The sequence below is a fragment of the Gorilla gorilla genome, chromosome 9 (genome assembly GCF_029281585.2).
Source record: "Gorilla gorilla gorilla isolate KB3781 chromosome 9, NHGRI_mGorGor1-v2.1_pri, whole genome shotgun sequence".
Taxonomy (NCBI): domain Eukaryota; kingdom Metazoa; phylum Chordata; class Mammalia; order Primates; family Hominidae; genus Gorilla; species Gorilla gorilla.
The window spans coordinates 141,862,188-141,880,597 of record NC_073233.2 but is presented as its reverse complement, the minus strand read 5'-3'; the positions used below and the strand labels follow the sequence as shown (position 1 = coordinate 141,880,597).

General features: G+C 51.1%; 1 protein-coding gene across 11 annotated transcripts in view; it reads left to right on the top strand.

Moving 5' to 3' along the window:
- Nucleotides 1-17,785, top strand: part of IGSF9B (immunoglobulin superfamily member 9B) — a 60,357-nt gene extending 42,572 nt beyond the window's left edge. For 8 of the 11 annotated variants that reach the window (XM_019037158.4, XM_031016042.3, XM_063693686.1 and 5 more), the window contains 2 exons: nt 3,477-3,598; nt 6,220-17,785. In XM_019037158.4, coding sequence (XP_018892703.4) covers nt 3,477-3,598; nt 6,220-6,428 — 331 coding nt within the window. In that variant the 3' untranslated portion in view covers nt 6,429-17,785. Of the gene's footprint in view, nt 1-1,642; nt 3,599-6,219 lie in introns of those variants that run through there. The other 3 variants (XR_008669902.2, XM_055356427.2, XM_055356428.2) reach the window with 3 other exon arrangements.
- Nucleotides 17,786-18,410: the final 625 nt, after the last annotated feature.

Sequence of the window (18,410 nt, the reverse complement as noted above, 5' to 3'; positions counted from 1 at the left end):
CTGGGCAACATAGTGAAGCCCCATCTCTGCAAAAAAATACAAAAAAATAGCTGGGCATGGTGGCACATGCCTATAGTCCCAGCTCCTTGGGGGGCTGAGGTGGGAAGATCATCTGAGCTGGGGAGGTTGAGGCAGCATTGAGCCGAGATTGCGCCACTTCACTCCAGCCTGGGTGACAGAGACCCTGTCTCAAAAAAAAAAAAAGAAAAAAAAAAGAGAGAGAGAAGTAAGTTCCAGGCAATTGTTGGTAGTTCTGTACGGCAAAAAACACCTCTGTGCCAAGGCTTTGAGGCCCTCATCTTACAGTAATCCCCTGACTTCCTGGGAGAAGGGGAGCCCGAGGGTTCGTAGCATTCCTGCATGCTTTAGAACAGTGTAGGCTGGTTGGGAAGAGAACTGTGACCTTAAATTCTTGGAGAGCCCAGGACTGGCTTCTGGGGTAATGGCATCATCTATGGATCAAGCTTAGATTTACCTGACAGCTGAATTCCAGGGATAGGATGGAGTTGCTTCACTGAAGCTTCCCACCTGAGACATTGGCACCAAGAGCTCCATGACCAAAGGGCCCAGGTGGGGCTGGCGTTGGCAACAAACATGGTCACCTTCCTAAAACAGGGAGGCAATTTGATTGCACAGGGCTTTACGTGCTGTTGGTAAAGTCTGTTAGGTCACATTCTATGCGTCTTTTCTGTACTATGTGCCAAAAATAGACTCATTTTGCCTGCCCTGCTTCCTCCCTCCTGTTCTGCCAGACACCAGCTTTTGTTTTTTCCTCCCGCATTGGGTGAGGGTCTTGGTGTGTCCAGAGCCTTCTTTTGTCCTGTGGCTATGCTTCGGTGCTGAGCCCAGAGCTAAAAAGGTGGACAGCAGGTGTCCCGGAAGGGCTGGAGCTTGGCTGTTTCTCAAGGGAAAATCGGCTGCTTCTGGTCACTGGATCATTACTGTCTGGGAATTTTTGCTTTGACGATACAACTTAAGCAGGCTCCTCTCCAGCCCTGGTCTGTCTCACCGGGGCTGTTCCACCAAAGCACAGAATGTCAGTGCTCGCCTCAAGTACGTTGCAAGGCAGATCTATTTCTCAGGTGTGGCGGGGATGCCATGCTTTTCTTCTTTGTAGCTGCTATACCTGTGTTGATTGGGAAGACGCAGGAAGGGCAGTGGAGAGGTGAGCCTAATGTTAAGAGTCTTGGCTCTGTCCCACGATGACTGGATTATTCGACAGGTTGCTTACCTCTCTAAACTTCAGTGTCTCCATCTGAAAAATGGGGGCATTGTAGTATCTACCTCTTAGGTTTGCTGTAGAGATTACAGGTAATTATTGTACAGCAGTGCCTGCTGTGGTAAGTGGTAAATCAATGCCAGATGATAAAAATGACAACAGTGATACAATGTTGATTCTAACCGTCATATCACCCCTGGAAGTTTCACCTGGCTTGAAGAATCCCTAACAGTTTTCAGGGCACCCTGTACCGGTTTCTCTCGTGCCCCAGCGGTCGCCCTGGATGACGTTGGAGAGCACTGTTCTTGCCGGTCATGCGCCTCCCTGACCACATGTCGCTCACCCTGTGTGGTCCTCCTGAAGAGGCCAGCCAGGAGACAGAGATCGACTGAACAGGTGGATTCACGTTAACTTTCCTTCTAGGCAGCATGAAGAAGCCTCAGTTGAGGATGAGAAGGGGTGAGGATGTGCTGTCCACACTGGGAAGGTGTGTTCCCTCCCGCCCGGGCACCTGCACCCTTTGTCTGCCTTCCCGTTTCCTTCCCAGCTGCTGCTGCGCTGTAGGATCTCTCTGGGTAGACTGGCATGTTTGGCCACTTCTTCACGAGAGGGCTGTGTGTGCCTGTGTGTGCACCTAAGGGACCCTGTGTAGTCTTCTTAGCTCTGCTGTCAGGGGCTATGGAAAGTCAAGAGGTTGACTGTGACCTGAACTTTGAGGGAGCCTTTTGAAACTTTATGGAGTAAAGGACTAGAGAATGATGACATCCCCCAGGAAGATGGAGGTCACTGCATTGCCAGTGCATGCAGGAAACCCCAGAGACCAGAGGCTTATCTGCAATTAGTGTGTAAGTCTCCTCTTCCCGCCTCGCTGCCAAGATATTTGATGCTGGGGAGAAGAGACTGCAGGCTTCCTATCCCTCTTAACATTTTTTTTTTTTTAACCTCAGACCGCTTGCTGACCTTTGGGGTCTTCTTTTGCCCTCGCAGCTTTGTCTGTCCTACCTCTTTCAATCAGGACTTTCCAAAAACTGTTTGCAATGGAGATAGGGGAGGGAGTTGGGGGGTCCAGGAGAAGAAGAGTGAGGCACGCCTGTCCGCCATGGCCCCAGAGCGTCCCTGCTTCTCTGATCACGTGCTAATGCCAGTGCTGGTGGGAAGACAGAGTGACCTTTCTTTTTCTCCTTCCCCTTCATTCCTCAGGCTCCGAGTTGGGTTACTTTGAGAAGAAATGGCATTGAGAACATGTCTTCTAGGTTTTCCTCTTTTATGACTCTTGAAAGATTCTCTCCAATATGCACCGAGTGTCACAGACTGCCCCTCCTCTCAGCTCTCTTGGCTCCCTTGTGTACCTGGGCTGCTGCACGGGTGTGGCCAGACTGTGGACCCTGTCCTAACCGAGCAGTTGATCCACCAGGCAAGTGACAGTCAGGATGCAGGAAGAGAGGCCAGTACACATGGTCTGTTCCAATAGCCTCGTTTCTCTGTCGAATCCTAAAATACAGAGGCTCACCACGTTCTTGTTACAGACAGCAAGGGCTCTGGGAGGCTACCAGATTTGGTTGTTCTGCTGTTATCTCCTGCCACTTTCTCCTGTTCTCTTACATGGCCGAGGAGAGCTGAGCCTAGTCTGCAGGGTCGAGGAGACACTGCCCTGAAAATGTTGGTATATGACAAGTATTTCTTGCTGTTAGCTGCTGCTGTTCTGCGGGAATCTTGCAGCTGCAGAAGAAGCTGGCAAGGCTGGGTTTTGTGCAGCCTGTCTTACTGGGGGTCGGGTTTCTCACTTAGCACCCCCTTTTCTGGAGATGGAGGATGATTCACTGGGATGGGAGCTGCTTGCCCCCTGCTCTAATATGCCCTTTTACTTTCCATTCAAAGGTCTTGATTGTGGTGATTTCTAGGAACTCCAGACGTTGAGCCTACTTCTGTCTCTGACACTAAATGCATCCCAGCTTGCGTTACATGGGAAGGTGCTTACTATTAAAGTCTCTCTGTCTGCCTTTGCTAGGGTCTTCTGATTGCTCTGCAGGTTGGTTTCCATTCGAGGTGGGCCATGCTCCTGGAGCTTTCTACTGGGTTTTCTTCTTTCCAGGAGCAATAGAAAGGCGGGTGTCATGGAGCCATCGTGGGCACCTTGGGCTCTGTAGGACTGAACTCTGTCCTTCTATGGGTCAGCTACTTGGCTTTCTTCCAGCCCCTCTTCCAAAGCCTCACATATCCGGGAGCTGAACTGTGGCTCTCTGGTTGTCCTTTCCAGAACACTTCCACCTGCACCCGGGAACGCTGCTGCACCTGAGAGGCTGGAGGCTCTGAAATACCAACGGATAAAGAAGCCCAAAAAGTCATCCAAGGGCTCTTCGAAGTCAAAGAAACGATCCGGTAAATGATGGGCAGTGGCCCGCCCCGCTTCTCTCACCTTGCCTTGCCGTTGTCAGGAGGGTTATTGGGCTGCCGTTGTCAGGAGGGTTATTGGGCCGCCGTTGTCAGGAGGGTTATTGGGCTCAGGGCCCCAACCTTGGGCTTTCTCTAGAATTGAATCCACAGGCTTCTCTTGTCCTTTGTTTCTTTTTTTAACACTATTTTTCAAGCAATACACAAACATAATTTTCATATACAAAACGAGAAAGATAAAGGAAATCTATCTGATTGCCCTTCCAATTTGTTTCCACTCACCTGGAGAACTGTCGTTTTCAGCATGTGTGCCTTTGGAAACTTTTCTGTGCCTACAGCTTCAGAAAATGTATCATATTGTTTTAGTGTGTTTTCAAACAACACAAATAGTACAGATATATGTTTCCACTCTTCATTTCACCTTGCACATAACTCTATCTCCTTCCTTACTTCCCCTCTATCATTTCAGGCCTTCTAGTGAACAAAGGCATGACAGGACCCCATGTGGAGCTCAGGGTACATTGCAGCCTGGGCCCAGCCTCTGCAGGTTGGCTACACCCTTCTCAGTGAGATGGAGTGAAGCCTCCTTACCCCACAGAAAGGGTGCCTCTATCGAAGTATGTCCGATGTGTATCTAGCAGGGATAGGTAGCTTCTGAGTGCAAAACGAATTTAGCCCTCTTAAAGACTAGAAAATTCTTAATATTTGTTAAAAACGCTCTTTTCATGAATGGTTTTAGGAGTGTTGTGGCACTCTGTCAAGGAAGAATGCTGAACAGTTGCTTTGCAGAGCTTTGATAACTGTTGTAGAGTAACTCTCTTTATAGACAGGATTATGGGAGAGTGTTATACAGAAATTCAAAGCCCCATGAATCTCTGGGAGACGGTGATCACTTATGATCACTTAGCCTTTGGCTGGTACTAGTATACTTTCAGTTTACAGATGGAAATACTGAGGCAGAGAAAAAGAAAATGATGTTTTTAGGGCTTGGGTTAGAAACTGGAGCTCAAAGCTGCATTTTCAGCCAATTAAGCCCATTGTTAACCCATTTAAGACCCATCAATATATAGTTTTTATATATGTATAACATATATTTCTTTATTGCAAAAAAAAAGTCACATCAGAGACCTGCATTCTCTCTTGTTCTGATGGCAGTGGTCCTGTTACCAGTTCTATGGTGGCATCTTCCAAATGTCTGTGTTTAGCCCAGGTCCCTTCCCTGAGGTCATGGCTGATATTTCCAGTCGCCAGCTGAACATGCACTTGGGTGTTTCATACGCCTTTACGATGTCTAAAGCAGAGTTACTGATCAGCCTCTCCGGGTCTGCTTCTCCTCAGCTCTTCCTCAGTTTAATCACTAGCACTGGTACCCACTGGGGTGTCAGGCCCCTTAATTCCCAGATTCTTCCCTTGCCTTCACATCTTACGTCGAGCCCACTAGGTAATGCCTGTTAGCTCAGCCTTTGCAACATATCCTGAATCTGGCCACTTTCTGTTGTCTCTATTGCTAACTCTGTGTTCTGAGTCACTGTCTGTCCCACCTTGACTATTGCAGTGCCTCGTGGCTGGTGTTCCGGCCCTATCCTTGTACCTTGCACCGTGGACTCCACACACAGCCACCACAGCGAACTGCAGGACACGTAGCGGCATCCTCTCTTTCAGTCACGAACACTCACGTGCCGGCGTGTGCGCACATACACAAACACACACACACTTCTGATTAAAACCTCCCCATTGTAACCAGATTCCCATCGTAACCGGAACAGATTTCAAGCTCCTAGATGCCCTGCCTGTCTTTCTTGCCTCACTCTTTTCCAACTGAGATGACCTCCCTTCTGTATCGGGGACACACCACATTTACCCTTAACTTGGGGCTTGCACACATGCCATTTCTTCTGTTGGGAATAATTTTTCTTCAGATCTGTAGAAGGCTCATAATTTAAGATGCAATTCAAGTGTTAACCCTTTAAGGAGCAGAGTAGTGCCTCAGTTGACCCTATTTTATCTTTGTAGTATTTTCAGTAACTGCAAATTTTATTTCTGTGTTTTTAAAGTCTTGACAGTTTGTCTCTTCCTCTGCACCCTCACATGGATGCATAGTCTTTGAAGCTAGCAAAGGCATTCCTGATTAATCTCCAGAAGGGCCATGAGGCAGAGGAGAGGCCCGGGCAGTCCAGGAAGGGTCAAGGCCTGACCGTTGCATGCGATTAAAATCTTGTATAAAGTCGGTCATTGCTTGGGGCAGATGAGAAAGATGTCCTGAGTCCCAGCCTGTTCCTTCCTGATCCCCAGTCCCTAGAATGATGCCTAGTACTCAAGAGGCACTAAAAGAAATATTTGTAGACTGATTGAGAAAGAAATGAATGAGAAGGAAAATCCTTTCTTAACTCTTATTCAAGTGAAAGGAGCAGGGTCAGATTGCTGGTTGTCTTGGCAGAAAAGAAGGTGGTTTCCCTGCAGCAATTCGGTCTGGTCTCTCTAGACTCAGGTGATTCCTTTGTTTCAACATTAGAAACCCGGAACAAATGCAGGTGGAAAAGGTGAGCGGGCTGCGTGCTTCCTTTTCATCCGCTTGCTTCTCTTTTGCGTCCCTCTTCCTTTCTCCCTAGATGATTCTGCCTCCCAGACTCAGCAGCTTCCCAACTCTCAGGTTCTGTGGCCCGATGAAGCTGTCTGCCTCCGAAAGAAGAAGAGACATTCTCGTCCTGACCCCTTTGCCCGGCTCTCAGACCTGTGCCACCGCCAGCTTCCGGAAGACCAGACAGCGATTCTCAACAGTGTGGACCACGATGACCCAGGACATGCCACTTTGCTGTGACGCCACCCCACTCTAGGTGTCCCCGGGGCGAGGTTGCTGGGCTCAGGCAGGGAGGGCCACTGTGTGGGGGTGTGTCCTCCTCCGCCTGCCAAGGGCGGCCCAGACCTTTGTCCTGCATGCCCCCTCTTTTGCCAGAGCGGGTGTCTCCCTCCAGATCCTGGCCGCCTGTCTTCAGGACGGAGGGTGGGCACACCTTCCACCTGTGGGTCGAGGTCAGGAAGTGGATTGGAGACTGGGCAACACCTGTCTCCTCCCCTCCGCCCCCTGCTTCACTAGGTTGATTTTTCTCATCTCTTCCAATGTCTTTGGAAGTGAAGAGGAAAGCAATGGCTTTTACTGCTCTCTGCTTCTGTTTCAGTTTTTCAAGTCCTGGAAGAAGGGTGGACTTAATGTCCGTCTTCCACACCCCACATATATATAGATATAGATACAGATGCATATGTCTGTAGTGTGTGGGTTTCTCTATGTGTGTATATATATATATATATATATGTACATTGAGGCAAAGTGCTGTTGCTCTCTGTGGTCAGTGGAGGCAGGAGGAGGAGGGCAGTGGCCAGCTGGGGTTTGCGAGCAGGGCTGGCTGCACGTTGGCCAGATGCCTGACATCTGTCTTGGGGGATTCTTTCTCCCAAAACAAGATCCGTGTCTCTCAGCTGAATTCTCCGTGTGTCTCCTACCTTCTCCCACCCAGAGCAGAAATGGGGCCTTGCTGTGATTACCGGCTGCCTTCTATGGGGGTTCAGCAATGAGTTACTGCAGAACTAAATTCAAGCCTTTGTTTCTTGGTTCCTGGATGAAGAAGGGGTGGCCAGGCTCCCAGACCTGCATCTTTCTTCCTTCCAGCGTGGCTCACGCTGCAGAAGTAGAGGCTAACTCAGCCGCGGGGCTAAAGCAAGCCGCTGGTGCACATATCCAGCGCATCCGTCGGCACCCTTCCGCCCAGCCAGGCCGTGAGCTCTGTGGCCAAAGGCTCCCCTACTGCGGAGCCACCTGTGCTAGCGCCAAGCTGCCGGCTCTATTTATACCGTCCCCGGCTCAGCACTCTGTGCAGCGCTGTTCCACAGCGGCTGATTGGATCCTCCTTTGCTTTTGTGGGAGCTAATTCTCCAGATTGATTAATTACCACTTGTGCGGAGCCGCCTGTGGCTTTCCCGCACTCACCACGTGCTGCCTGCCGACTCTTCTCTGCCCTGGGGCCTTCGTCCTCCGGTGGACCTGAGCTGCAGGGGGATGGGCTCAGGTGAAGCGAGGGCGCCTCTGGCTGCTGGGGCCTGGGACGCTCTGGATCCTGCCCTCTTTGCCGAGTTCTATTCTGTGGCTGAGGCGTAGGAATGAAGGCGGGAGAGGTGGTGAGTAGGGTCTGGGCACTGACTCTTCCTCTGCCAAAGTCTGGTCCTGGTTCAAACTCGTAGCATCCAGAAGCTTCCTGAGATCATCTTCCCACTAAGATGTCTCTCTGCCGGTAAGATATGGTGCTGCCCAAGGGCAGGGCAGAAGGCCCCGAGGACGGGGTGGAGGGGAGATCTGCCCCTCCCCCCTCTTGTGTAGGAGCCCCCTTTCTGGCTTGGCTTAGAATGAAGGTTCCTTGAAGTATTTCCTTCTTGGTGCTGCTGTCTTGGTGGGTTTGGGGGCACCCACCTCTCCCGAGTTCCCTGCTTGGACGTGAGCCACGGCAGCATTGGACGGCTTCTGCTGGTCTCATGCAGCTGCCATGGGCTTGGCCCAGTGACCTCGCAGGATGAGGCCTTGGATGGCTGCTGTCTCTTCTTGGCGTTTCCATCTTAGGGGATGGGCTTCTTCTGTGCCGCACCGGCCCTGGTCCTTCCTTTCACCCAGGGAGCTGAGGACCAGCTCCACCCTTGAGGTTTACCGTGCAAGTAACACCACCGCAGTTCCTTTCTGAACACATCTGAAGGGGTCATGGTGAGAGAGGCACACAGGGGCTTCTGAGACTGGGCCGTGCACCCTTGGGGTGGAACCTGGGCCTTCCGGTTGATGTGCTTCTCTGGGGCGTCGGAATCCGCTTGACCACTGAGCACCAGCTCTGCGAGATGGAAGAGCACACAACTCTTTGTGTTCTTTTTTCCAGGTAGCACACCCTCTGCCCCCGCGTCGTGATGTGCTGCTCACTTGGGCGTCTCTCCTGGGGGATGACGGGAGCCGGCTTACCTGAGGTGTTGGGGTGGGAGGTGGGGGCTTACCGCAAGCTGACGTGCAGCCTTTGTGCACTGGCAGTGTGAGATTTCTACCCCAGAGGAGCTCACGGGGCTCAGCCAGGCCCTGGGATGCACTGGGATGTGGGCATCAGGCTGTCAGCCTTCAGGATGAATTTGGCCTACTTTTCTGAGCACCCTCCTGGGAATTCCAGCCCTCGGGTTAGAAAAGAAGAGGAGATGAGGTAGAAGGCTTTGCTTCTTTCAGATGTCATGAGAGGCTGAGATGCTCAGGCCGTGGCTGTGCCTTCCAGGGCACCCCCGTGCTAACCCGGGTGCTGACGCCTCCTCCGCTTCCTCTGGCAGTGCCCATGACCTCAGCACGTAGACCCAACACGGGGAGCCGTGCTTTTCGCTGGTCACTGAATGGCCGCTGTGCTGTGGCTTCCCTGGCTAGGGCAGGGATGTCAGGTCTGCCCATCTCTCAGTGGCCTGCCACTCATTCAGCTCCCATGAGGGCTTCCTCCTGTGACAGTGTCCTCGGAGGCCAGCAGCCCTCCTGCAGCCCGTGGACGGCGATGGGATTGGTGGAACGCAGTTCCCTCTCTCCGTGGATAGAGGGCGAAGATGTCACAGTCACAAGTTTAGGTGCTGGGTGTGGGCATGTGTGACAGCGTGGTTGTGGGCATGTGGGTGATGGGGGTGTAACCACCTCTAGGGACCAGTGTCCTTCATAGTCTGCCTTTGAACAATGGCAGTGACTACTGATCAGCTTCTTAGGACTTCTGCACTCATTCTGTAGGAGATCACGCCTTCCAAACTTCCGCTTTTACGGTCTGGCGGCCTTGCAGTAGATACGACTCAGATGTAAACCTGCTTCTGTGTCTCAGATGTCTGTCTGCCCCTTCAGCATCGCGGCTGAGAACTGTGGCTGTTGTGGTGTCAGGTGACCCACAGACCAGGAAGAGGGTGAAACGGTTCTTAGCGGGGCCTGGACAACTGCATTTGCGTGGGGAGAGAAGATGTACGACGAGGCAGAGAGGCGAAGCCTGTCTCGATTTGCTGGTGGGCTGCCGTGGGCTCCCTGGTGCTGAGCGGGGTCCTGTGCTGGATTGTTGGGGTGGCTCTGGGCCCAGCATCTGGGAGTGGCCCTGCCTGCTGCCAGTCTACCTCTAAGCAGCTTCCCTGGAGAGACTGGGGGTAGGACAGGCCTTTTGAGATCCTACTTTCTTAGCAGGAAGGACGCCTTTTTCCTAGCAGGCTGGCGGGGTCTGTGCCCTCCTTTGAGGTGCCTAGTCCCACAACCATGCGCTCGGGGGAAGACTGAAGCCGGGTGGATTGAGCCGAGTATTTCTTGTTATTTTTCCATGCTCTCTGTCTTTATTTTTGATTTGTGATCTAAAATATTTGGGGTTGAACTGATTTAATTTATTCCTCTGCCCTTTTTGTGCCGAGGAAACTGGGGTAAGGTTCAAATGTGAAATTTTTCTGATTTTATTTGGGGTGGGGGACAAGGTTGACGAAACAGTAGCTTCTAGGGAGAAACAGATTTCACGGAGCCTTCAGCATCTTTGGCATTGCCCACGATCTGAATCTCCAGGGCTGAAGACTGCGTGGCTGGAATCTGTTTCTTCCCATTTTGTTAGCAAAAGCCTTTTCCAGGCTTGGGGGTGGGGTGGGGGAAGAATTGTACATAAAGTACATTTTATTAATCTGTAGAGAAACCTATGAAAAGAAAAGCTAATGGTTAATCTTGGGCTTGCTTTGCTTGCATGTAAAGGAGCTTTGGGGGCACTGCAGGGATGGTTGGGGAGCTGCAGGAAGGGGCACAGGGTGGAGCCGAGCGGGTCATGGAAGGCCCTGTTGAGTCCAACCTCTGGAGCTGTGCAGATTCCCACCGGGGCTTCTAACCCGGCCCTGCCTGGGTATCTTCTTCGGATAAAGTGGATCTAGTAGGCAGTGTGTAGAGCCCCATGTGGCTGTGTGTATTGCTTTAGGGAGAGGGCCAAAGAGGTGTCTTATTGGCCAGCTCTAGATTGACTAGGGTAATGGATGGGGCACTGGTGTTTCAGGAGGGGGAGTTGGAGAACTGGAGGGTGGAGGGGAGGCCTGTGTGCTTTGCCAGGTGTTGGTGAGGCTGGAAGGGGCACAGAGGGTGAGGTCAGGCATGGGTTAGGATGGTGAGACCACCCCAGGGGACACCAAGTCTCAGCATCTCTTTGAGTCATGTGATAACTTAGTTACTTGTAAGGGTGCAGGGTACACACTGGGGGATCATCCCAAGAGGACGAAGAATGATTGCCTGGTGGGCGTCTGGCTGGGGAGTGGTGGCCATGCAGGGCGTGTGGGAGGGGGATCTGGGCATCAGGGACAGATTGTGGGGTGGGGTCCTGCATGTGAACGCAGACTGGATCTTGGGAGAGGTCTTGCTTCTTAGCTAGATCTTCCTTGCTTCTTCTAACACTAAGTGCCCAAACCAAACATGGACATCTTCTTTATATTGTATTTCAACTTCATTTGTTTTCGGGGCTCCTCAGGCCCAAAGCTGAGAAACTTGTCTTGAGATGCCCATCCTATCACCAGCTCTTCATCAGTGGAGAAGGAAGTGCCATTCTCATTTTCCTAAGCTGCAGTGGTGGGTTGCCTCTCCGTCCACAATCTGAAAATGTTCATGGGCCTTGGTGATGGTGATGGTGATGGAGAGGGGGAGCTGGAGCCTGACGTGCCTTCATCCCCCTTTCCTCTTGAGGTAGAGAGGCTCCCTTCAGGCCACGAAGTTGCACAGTGGCTTCGTGAGGCCTTCTCTTTACTTTCTCTTCTTTTGATAGGCTAAAGTCACTAGTCTGTGGTGGAGGTGGGAGGGCAGAAGAGTTTCACCTGAAACTCTGGGCTTGACCAGCCATTCTTCTCTCTGTAATGTCTCCAGCTCTGCTTCTTTTTAGATTAAGAGGCAGAATTAAAAATCTCTTCTTTAGAAGAAGTCAGTAAACCAAGGATCAAAGCCCAGATTGGACTTTCGCACTCTTACCAGCTTGCTGTTTGGCTAGGGGTACCAATCACCACCCTTCCCTCTGACTGCGAGTGAATCCACACTGGTTCAGAGCCTTATTTCTGGGTTCCTGTCTGTACTCTCAAAACCTTCTTTCAGGAGCAAGTATAATAACCCCACCAGATGTTCTGTGTGTTGGGTTGCCGAGAAGGTGGAAGTTTTTTTCAACCTCATTTTAAGCTGTTAGAAAAACACTCAGTAGATTGAATTTGGTCCAAAGGCACCACCATCCCCTGAGGGATCCCATGTAGGATAAGGACAAACGAAGCATCCATACAGGGGTCATTAATGGCTGCTCACATCTTAGAGAAGGAAGAGTCTGGGTATCTTGGTTGCCATATACTCTGGTGGAACAGTGGCCAGTCATTAAAATCACATGGGTGTTGTCTTCTGCGGCGTAGAAGACGGTAGTAGTAGTTAGGGTTTCGGACGAGAGCTGGTGAAAAGCTACCGGCTTTGGAGCCCTGGCTGGGAGAGCTAGATTGGACAGTTTTAACCCCGTGGCTCAAATGCTCAGCTCCTGTCACTGGTCCTTGGTTGTCACCATTCCCATCACACTAGATGGGGACGTGAATGGCTGCCTGGGCCTGCCTTTCTTTCGGGTCTTGAAGAAGTGTGCTTCACCAGTCCTACCTTTCCGTGGCACTGGATTTCCTGGATTTATTTTGGGAACTAGGGCAGATTCTCCCTCGCCACCCCGTATACACACCAGTTAGCTTCCCTTCCCTTTTCCTTTCCCCACTTCTGTATGGCTCCAGGGATCGTGAACATGTGCATGGTTTACGATGGGGAGGTGGTGGGAGGGGCAGGGAATCTCGGAGGGCAGGGGGTTGGGCTGGGGAGGGGACTTGCGTTTTCGGCCTTAGAAATGCTGCGGGCATGCACGTGTGGGGTTTTCACATAAGCCATGGGAAGGGCGAGTGCCCAGCCCTCCCCACACTGGTGGTAGAACCTAGGGCTTTGGCCTCCTTTTGGCATAGGGGTGTATGAAGCTGTATTTCTGGTGGAGGGATGGGCCTCCTCACGGTCATCTTGCAGTTCTTGAAAGGGTAGTTGTCAGCCACTCTATTAGTGAGGTTTTATATGGCTTCCCATGAACAATGAGAGATGTGCCATGGCCGACGGTGTCCTGGCAGGGCTGGAGAAGGGATTGTCTCATGTGTCCCTCTGCAGGTACCAGGTTGTCCCCCTGGTCTCTAACCCCCAGCCAGCTGTCTAGTCCAGTGTTTCTTTTCTGGATTCAGGAAGTAAGTGGGGTGTGTGTGTGTGGGGGGGGGGTGTGTGTATGTGGTGTGTGTGGTATATGTGTGTGGTGTGCATGTCTGTGTGTGGTGTGCATGTCTGGTGTGTATGTGTGTTGTGTGTGGTGTGTGTATCTGTGTGTGGTGTGTGTGTGGTGTGCGTGTGTGTGGTGTGTCTGGGTGGTGTGTGGTGTGGTGTGTGTATTGTGTGTGGTATGTGTTGTGCATATTGTGTGGTGTGTTGTGTGTGGTGTGTCTATTGTGCGGTTGTGTATGTGTGTGGGGTGTGTGTGGTAAGGTGTGTGTGTATCTGTGGTGTGCGTGTATGTGTGATGTGTCTGATGTGTGTGTGTGTGATGCAGTGTGTGTGGTGTGTGTTGAGTGTGGTTTGGTGTGTGTGTTATGTTGCATGTGGTGTGTGCGTGGTGTGGTGTGTCTGGTGTGTTTGGTGTGGTGTGTCTGGTGTGTCTGGTGTGTGTGTTTGGTGTGGTACATGTACTGTGTGTGGTGTGTGTGTGTGCTATGTGTTTTGTGTATTGTATGTGGTGTGTTATTGTGTGTGGTATGTGTGTACTGTGTGTGGGTGTGGTGTGTGTATGGCGTGTGTATGTCTGGTGTGCGTGTGTGTGTGTGATGTGTCTGGTGTTCGTGTGTGTGTGTGATGTGTCTGGTGTGCGTGTGTGTGATGTGTGTGTGTGTTGTGTGGTTTGGTATGTGTGTTGTATTGTGTGTGGTGTGTTGTGTGTGTGTGTTGTGTGTGTGTGGTGCGTGTGTGGTGTGTGTGTGTGTTTGTGTGTGTGGTGTGGTGTGTCTGTTGTGTGTGGTGTGTGTGAGAGAGATTTGTACAGACATGCTGATTTGCCTGCGTAGCGTCAGGCCCAGGAGACCCTCCTTTGTTTGGCTCTTTTGCTAGACAACTTCTGTTTGGGTAGGAGGGTCAAATTAGTAATGCACCATCCTTAATGTATTTTTTATGGAGACTGTACATAAAATTATATAAATCTACAGAATTGGTTCTATTTTAAGGAGAGAGGGGAATGTATGTGGGAGGCAAGGATCAGATACGATCGTGGAGACCGGGAGCTTCGGGCAAGTGGCACTCGTGGGGCGTGGGGAGCGGGAGGGCAAGAGATGAGTGCCGGGCAAGATGGGCAGGGGCCCATGCCCTCTGCACACATATATAAATATAAAGAACACCTAGATAAAGTCTATATATCTCTATATCTATATGAAGTCATAATTTGCTTTATTTTTGTACCTGTGCTTAGATATGTTTTGAGCAGTGCTACCTTCCCAGGCAGTCTGGGATACTAGCTCATGCCTTGACGCCACCTCCTTCCCTGCTCTTCCTTTGATATTCTCTCTGTTCAGAGTTGCTTGGGTCTTTCTGATGGAAATGTGTATATATGAAAAGTTTGTAAAATAACAAAACAAATAACCCACCTGCAGGAAGGACAAGTGAGCTGAAGGTTGTGTGGAGCTGCAGGATCTGATAGCCCTAAAGCACCAGGACCAGCGTGTCTCTTGCCACTTGGGAGGGATGTTGACTTGAACGTCTTTGCAGAGGTGCTTAACAGGGCAAGGCTGAGGAGATGAAAACTGTGACTCCATCCCCATGTGGCTGTGGAAAGGTAACCAGTTCCTCAGAGAAAACCTGGCTTCACAGCATTAGAAAGGGGGTGGTTGAGACTACCTAGGGACCTGCGGTGACACCTGTCTTGGTTTGTAGCTCAGACAGCTCAGACAGCTCATAGAGGGCATGGCAATGGGAGAGTTTGTGAGGCTGGCTGCCTGGGCTTGGTCTTGGAGAACACATGGCCTGTTTAGTGTTGCTGCAGATTCTCAGAGCCAGTGTGAATGTGGTATGTAGTATAAATATGTCATCTATGTTGTTTTCAGTTATTTTTAATTGGAAAATAAAGTGCCATTGCAAATAGGACGGTCCAATCCTGGGACACTGAGTGGAAGATGAGGAGGGAGAGATGAACTGTGGGCCGGCCTGGGAGAGTGGGTCTTAGTGGGACCTTCCTTCTGGCCTCCAGCCAGGGACTTACAAAACCGAACAATGTATTGGCAGAACTGGACCCATGATGGGAGATTCTGGGGAGCGGGAGTTCACTTGTATCTGAGCAGGAAGCAGTGTGCCCTGAAGAATACCTCTCTGAGCAAATTCCAGACCTCACACATATGCAAGGGCTCTGCCTTGCAGCCTCAGCAAGCGTCTCCTGGTGCTAGCTCCTTCCTGACTTGCCCGGAGCTCGGAGTGATGTATTTGAAGCCGGTGCTGGGCCAGATGGTGCAGGCAGTGAGGAGAGACTCAGGACTGCAACCTTTCGGCTCCTTATTCCTGCTCATCACTCAGAAAAGGGCAGTACTAACCCCTTTCCTAACCAAGAGGTGGCACTCCCTAAGAGCTCTTGTCTATAGAGTTTGGTCCTTAGAGGAAAGCAGATGCCTTCAGCGTGAGAAGGGCTTGGTTGACAGTTTTGGGGTATTATGGGAAGAGTAGGTTGGGGTAAAGCTTGAGTCTAACTCTTGATCCTTACCTGGACCTATGAGGCCCTGCCATTCAGTCAGGCACTGTCCTTGGGTCCTCAAATTAACTGCTGAGAACACTCCCCACTTTCCGAGGACGCTGATGGGAAATGGGCTCTGTCCATGCAGCTGGAAGGATCCAGTGCTGGTGCCACTGTCAGTGTGTCCATCCTTGCCTTGAATGATCTTTCTTGCAGGCTCCTGCAGCTGAGTGTTTCTTGTAAGATTTTTCAGGGGGATTGGGCAAGAAGAAGAGGTGCAAATTCTGTTCCCTTCCCACCTTGAAGCCTTCCCAGGCCACCACGGTCTCTGCACAAGGGAGGCTCCCATTACCGTTCTGTTGGCTCCTAGACCCACCACCGCCTCTCTTTCTGTGGACTCTGCCCGACTTCTGGCCACATGCAACCAGCAGAGTAAACTGCTCCAGCACCACGGGCATGTCCTAGGGCTTGCCCTCCCACCAGGGCCAGCCCAAGATTAGGTCCTCAGCAGCATCAAGGTCTGGGAGAGCCACTGGCCCACATGTCACCATTCTATTCCTCAGCCTCCAACTGGACTCTTCATTTTGGGGAGGGAAAGGGAAGATGGGGCCATAGCCCCTACCTTGAAATTGTACAGTGTGGAGGGGATGTCAGTGCCTACCTGTGACCTTTCTGCTCCACTGCTCAGCAAGATGAGGTAAGGGTGGGTGTCAGAGGGGACCTCCAGCTTCTCTGAAGAGCCAGCCCTTAAGGCACTTGGAGCAAAGGTCATTGAGATCAGCTTTATGTGGAGTAAGGAGGAGGCCTGGGAACCGCTTGTGGCATCAGTTGGGGCGACAGGTGGATGAGTGTGCTCTGATGGAGCTTTTACGGCCCACAGCCACTGCCAGGAGCCTGAGCTCTTCCCCATGCTTGGGACACGTTCCTTGGTCCCCACAGCAGAATGGACATTGAATTTTGGTGCTTTTCCCTTTTGGTAGAAGGTGGAGGTATCTGAGGAGTTGTTTCTGTCTTGCTACCTCTGTCTGCTATATAGAGCAAGAGTCGGGAATAGGGAGATGTGTGAGAATCACTCTCCCATGGATCAGTGTGGGCCCTGTCCCTCTTCCCCACTGTCACCAACCAACAGCTTGGGGAAAAGGCTCTGTCTTGGATTTTTGCTGCGCGCTTCCACTCTTCTTGGCGGTAGATGTTCATGTTGATCCACTTTGGGCGGTCTGAAAGTAGGAGGTGGGGGAAGAGGCAAGCCTGCACAGCACACTTCCTGTCCATAGGGGGTTGCCTGTGGCATTGGAGGGTGGAGTCTCAGAGTCCAGGGACTGGGAGGAAGGTACTTGATGGGATAGTCTTGATTCTGGAACTTTAGACTGAGGTGTTAGAAAGGGGAATTGTTGGCTAGGGGAGAAGAGCAGTTTAACGCTCCACTTGCTAAGTGGTCTGTATCAGTGTCAGAAGGTCTTGACCTCCCATTCAGATTTAATTTCCTAACTGCCATGTGTGGGGCTGGGGATAGAGGGCCCAGAAGGGGGCGCAGTCACTGACGTGAAGGGACCACATCCCGCTTCATGTCAGCGACTCCTGCCCCTTGGTCTTCAGTGTTTTTCTCTTCCCCAGGAGGGACTTTGATCATGCAGGATAGAATTCTCCCATCCCACACCTGGGGGCAAGTTTTAGATGAGCTTCTTTCCTCCATTTCACCTGGTGGTCCGAGGACACACAGAGGGTGGGGGTGAGCAGGCATTGTGGGTGGGGAGGGGCTCCTGATGCTACCTCCCCCAGACCCCTTACAAACTCTGTACTTCTCGGTGCGCGGCAGCCTCTTGCTGTAGTTCTTCTTTTCTGGATATGACTGTCAGTTTCGTCATGAGATTTCTTGCTCTCATTTCGAACTCTTTCTTTCTTCCACTTTCTTTGGGGGTGACCCCCGATCCATGCCAGGTCTTCCTGTGAAGACCGTTCCAACCTCGTTTCCATTTCTTGAATGTTGAGTATTACAACATCACTGCGCTAGGGTGCTTCATGGTGCTGTTCTCGAAGAGGCCAGTTGGGCTGAATCTCCTTCCTCCCACTGGCTCCTGATATCTTGCTGTATTTTGTCTTCTTTCTGATTTTTCCCTAGGGGTTTGGGGTGGGTGACTTAGGGGCGGCTTTTGTGTTCTCCCTCTCTCTCTTTCTTTTCTGTATGTATGTATGGACTGGTTAAAAAGTGAGTTTGGGCAGCTGACTTTATGGTATGGGTTGGCTGACTTTTGTTCAACATTAAAGACAAACCAACAAATTGTACAGCTGCACACAGAACACCTTTGAGTGTGAACTTGAATGGCAACTAGAGGCTTACTTTTTGAACTTCAGGTATGTAACTCAAAAGTAAATAAAAACACTATTTTTTCAGTAAGCTTTTTTTTCTTCTAAAAGATGACTTAGAAATCAAACTATAAGAACATGAAATCGGTGCTGTACCAAAGCCTTATATGAACATATTCTACACTCTGTATAACCTGTCTGTGAGGAGCTCCCTGCTCTACCACCCTCTTCTCAAAAGCCTGGGAATGCCAGCGCGTGCCAAGCCTGGGGCTGGGTCTTGGGGACCTGTGGGCCAAGGGCACCCTGGGAAGTAAAAGATGACGGTGAGGATGGGACACCCCTCTGCTGCCTGAGCAGACTGCAAGGAAACCAGATGTGTGTGTGTGCGCGCACCTGCATATATATGTGTGCATACCTGTGCGTGTGTGTGCGTGTGTGTGTGTGCACGCAAGAGAGTGAGAGCGGGAGAGAGCTCACAGGTGCACATTGTCATGGTGAATGTACTAAGTACGAGCTTGAAGGGAGGCCCAGGTTGGCTCTGGGAGTGGGGCGGTGTGGGAATGAAGGGGGGATGCTCTCTCCCCTGTTTTCTGCCACCTTCCCTTCTCCGTCAGGGAAGGGAGGTGTATTGGAAACAGCTACACTCTCAATCAGGTGCTTTTTTTGCCTCAAAATCTCCAAACTCAAAGCATTTATAAGGGGCCCTTCCAATGGGC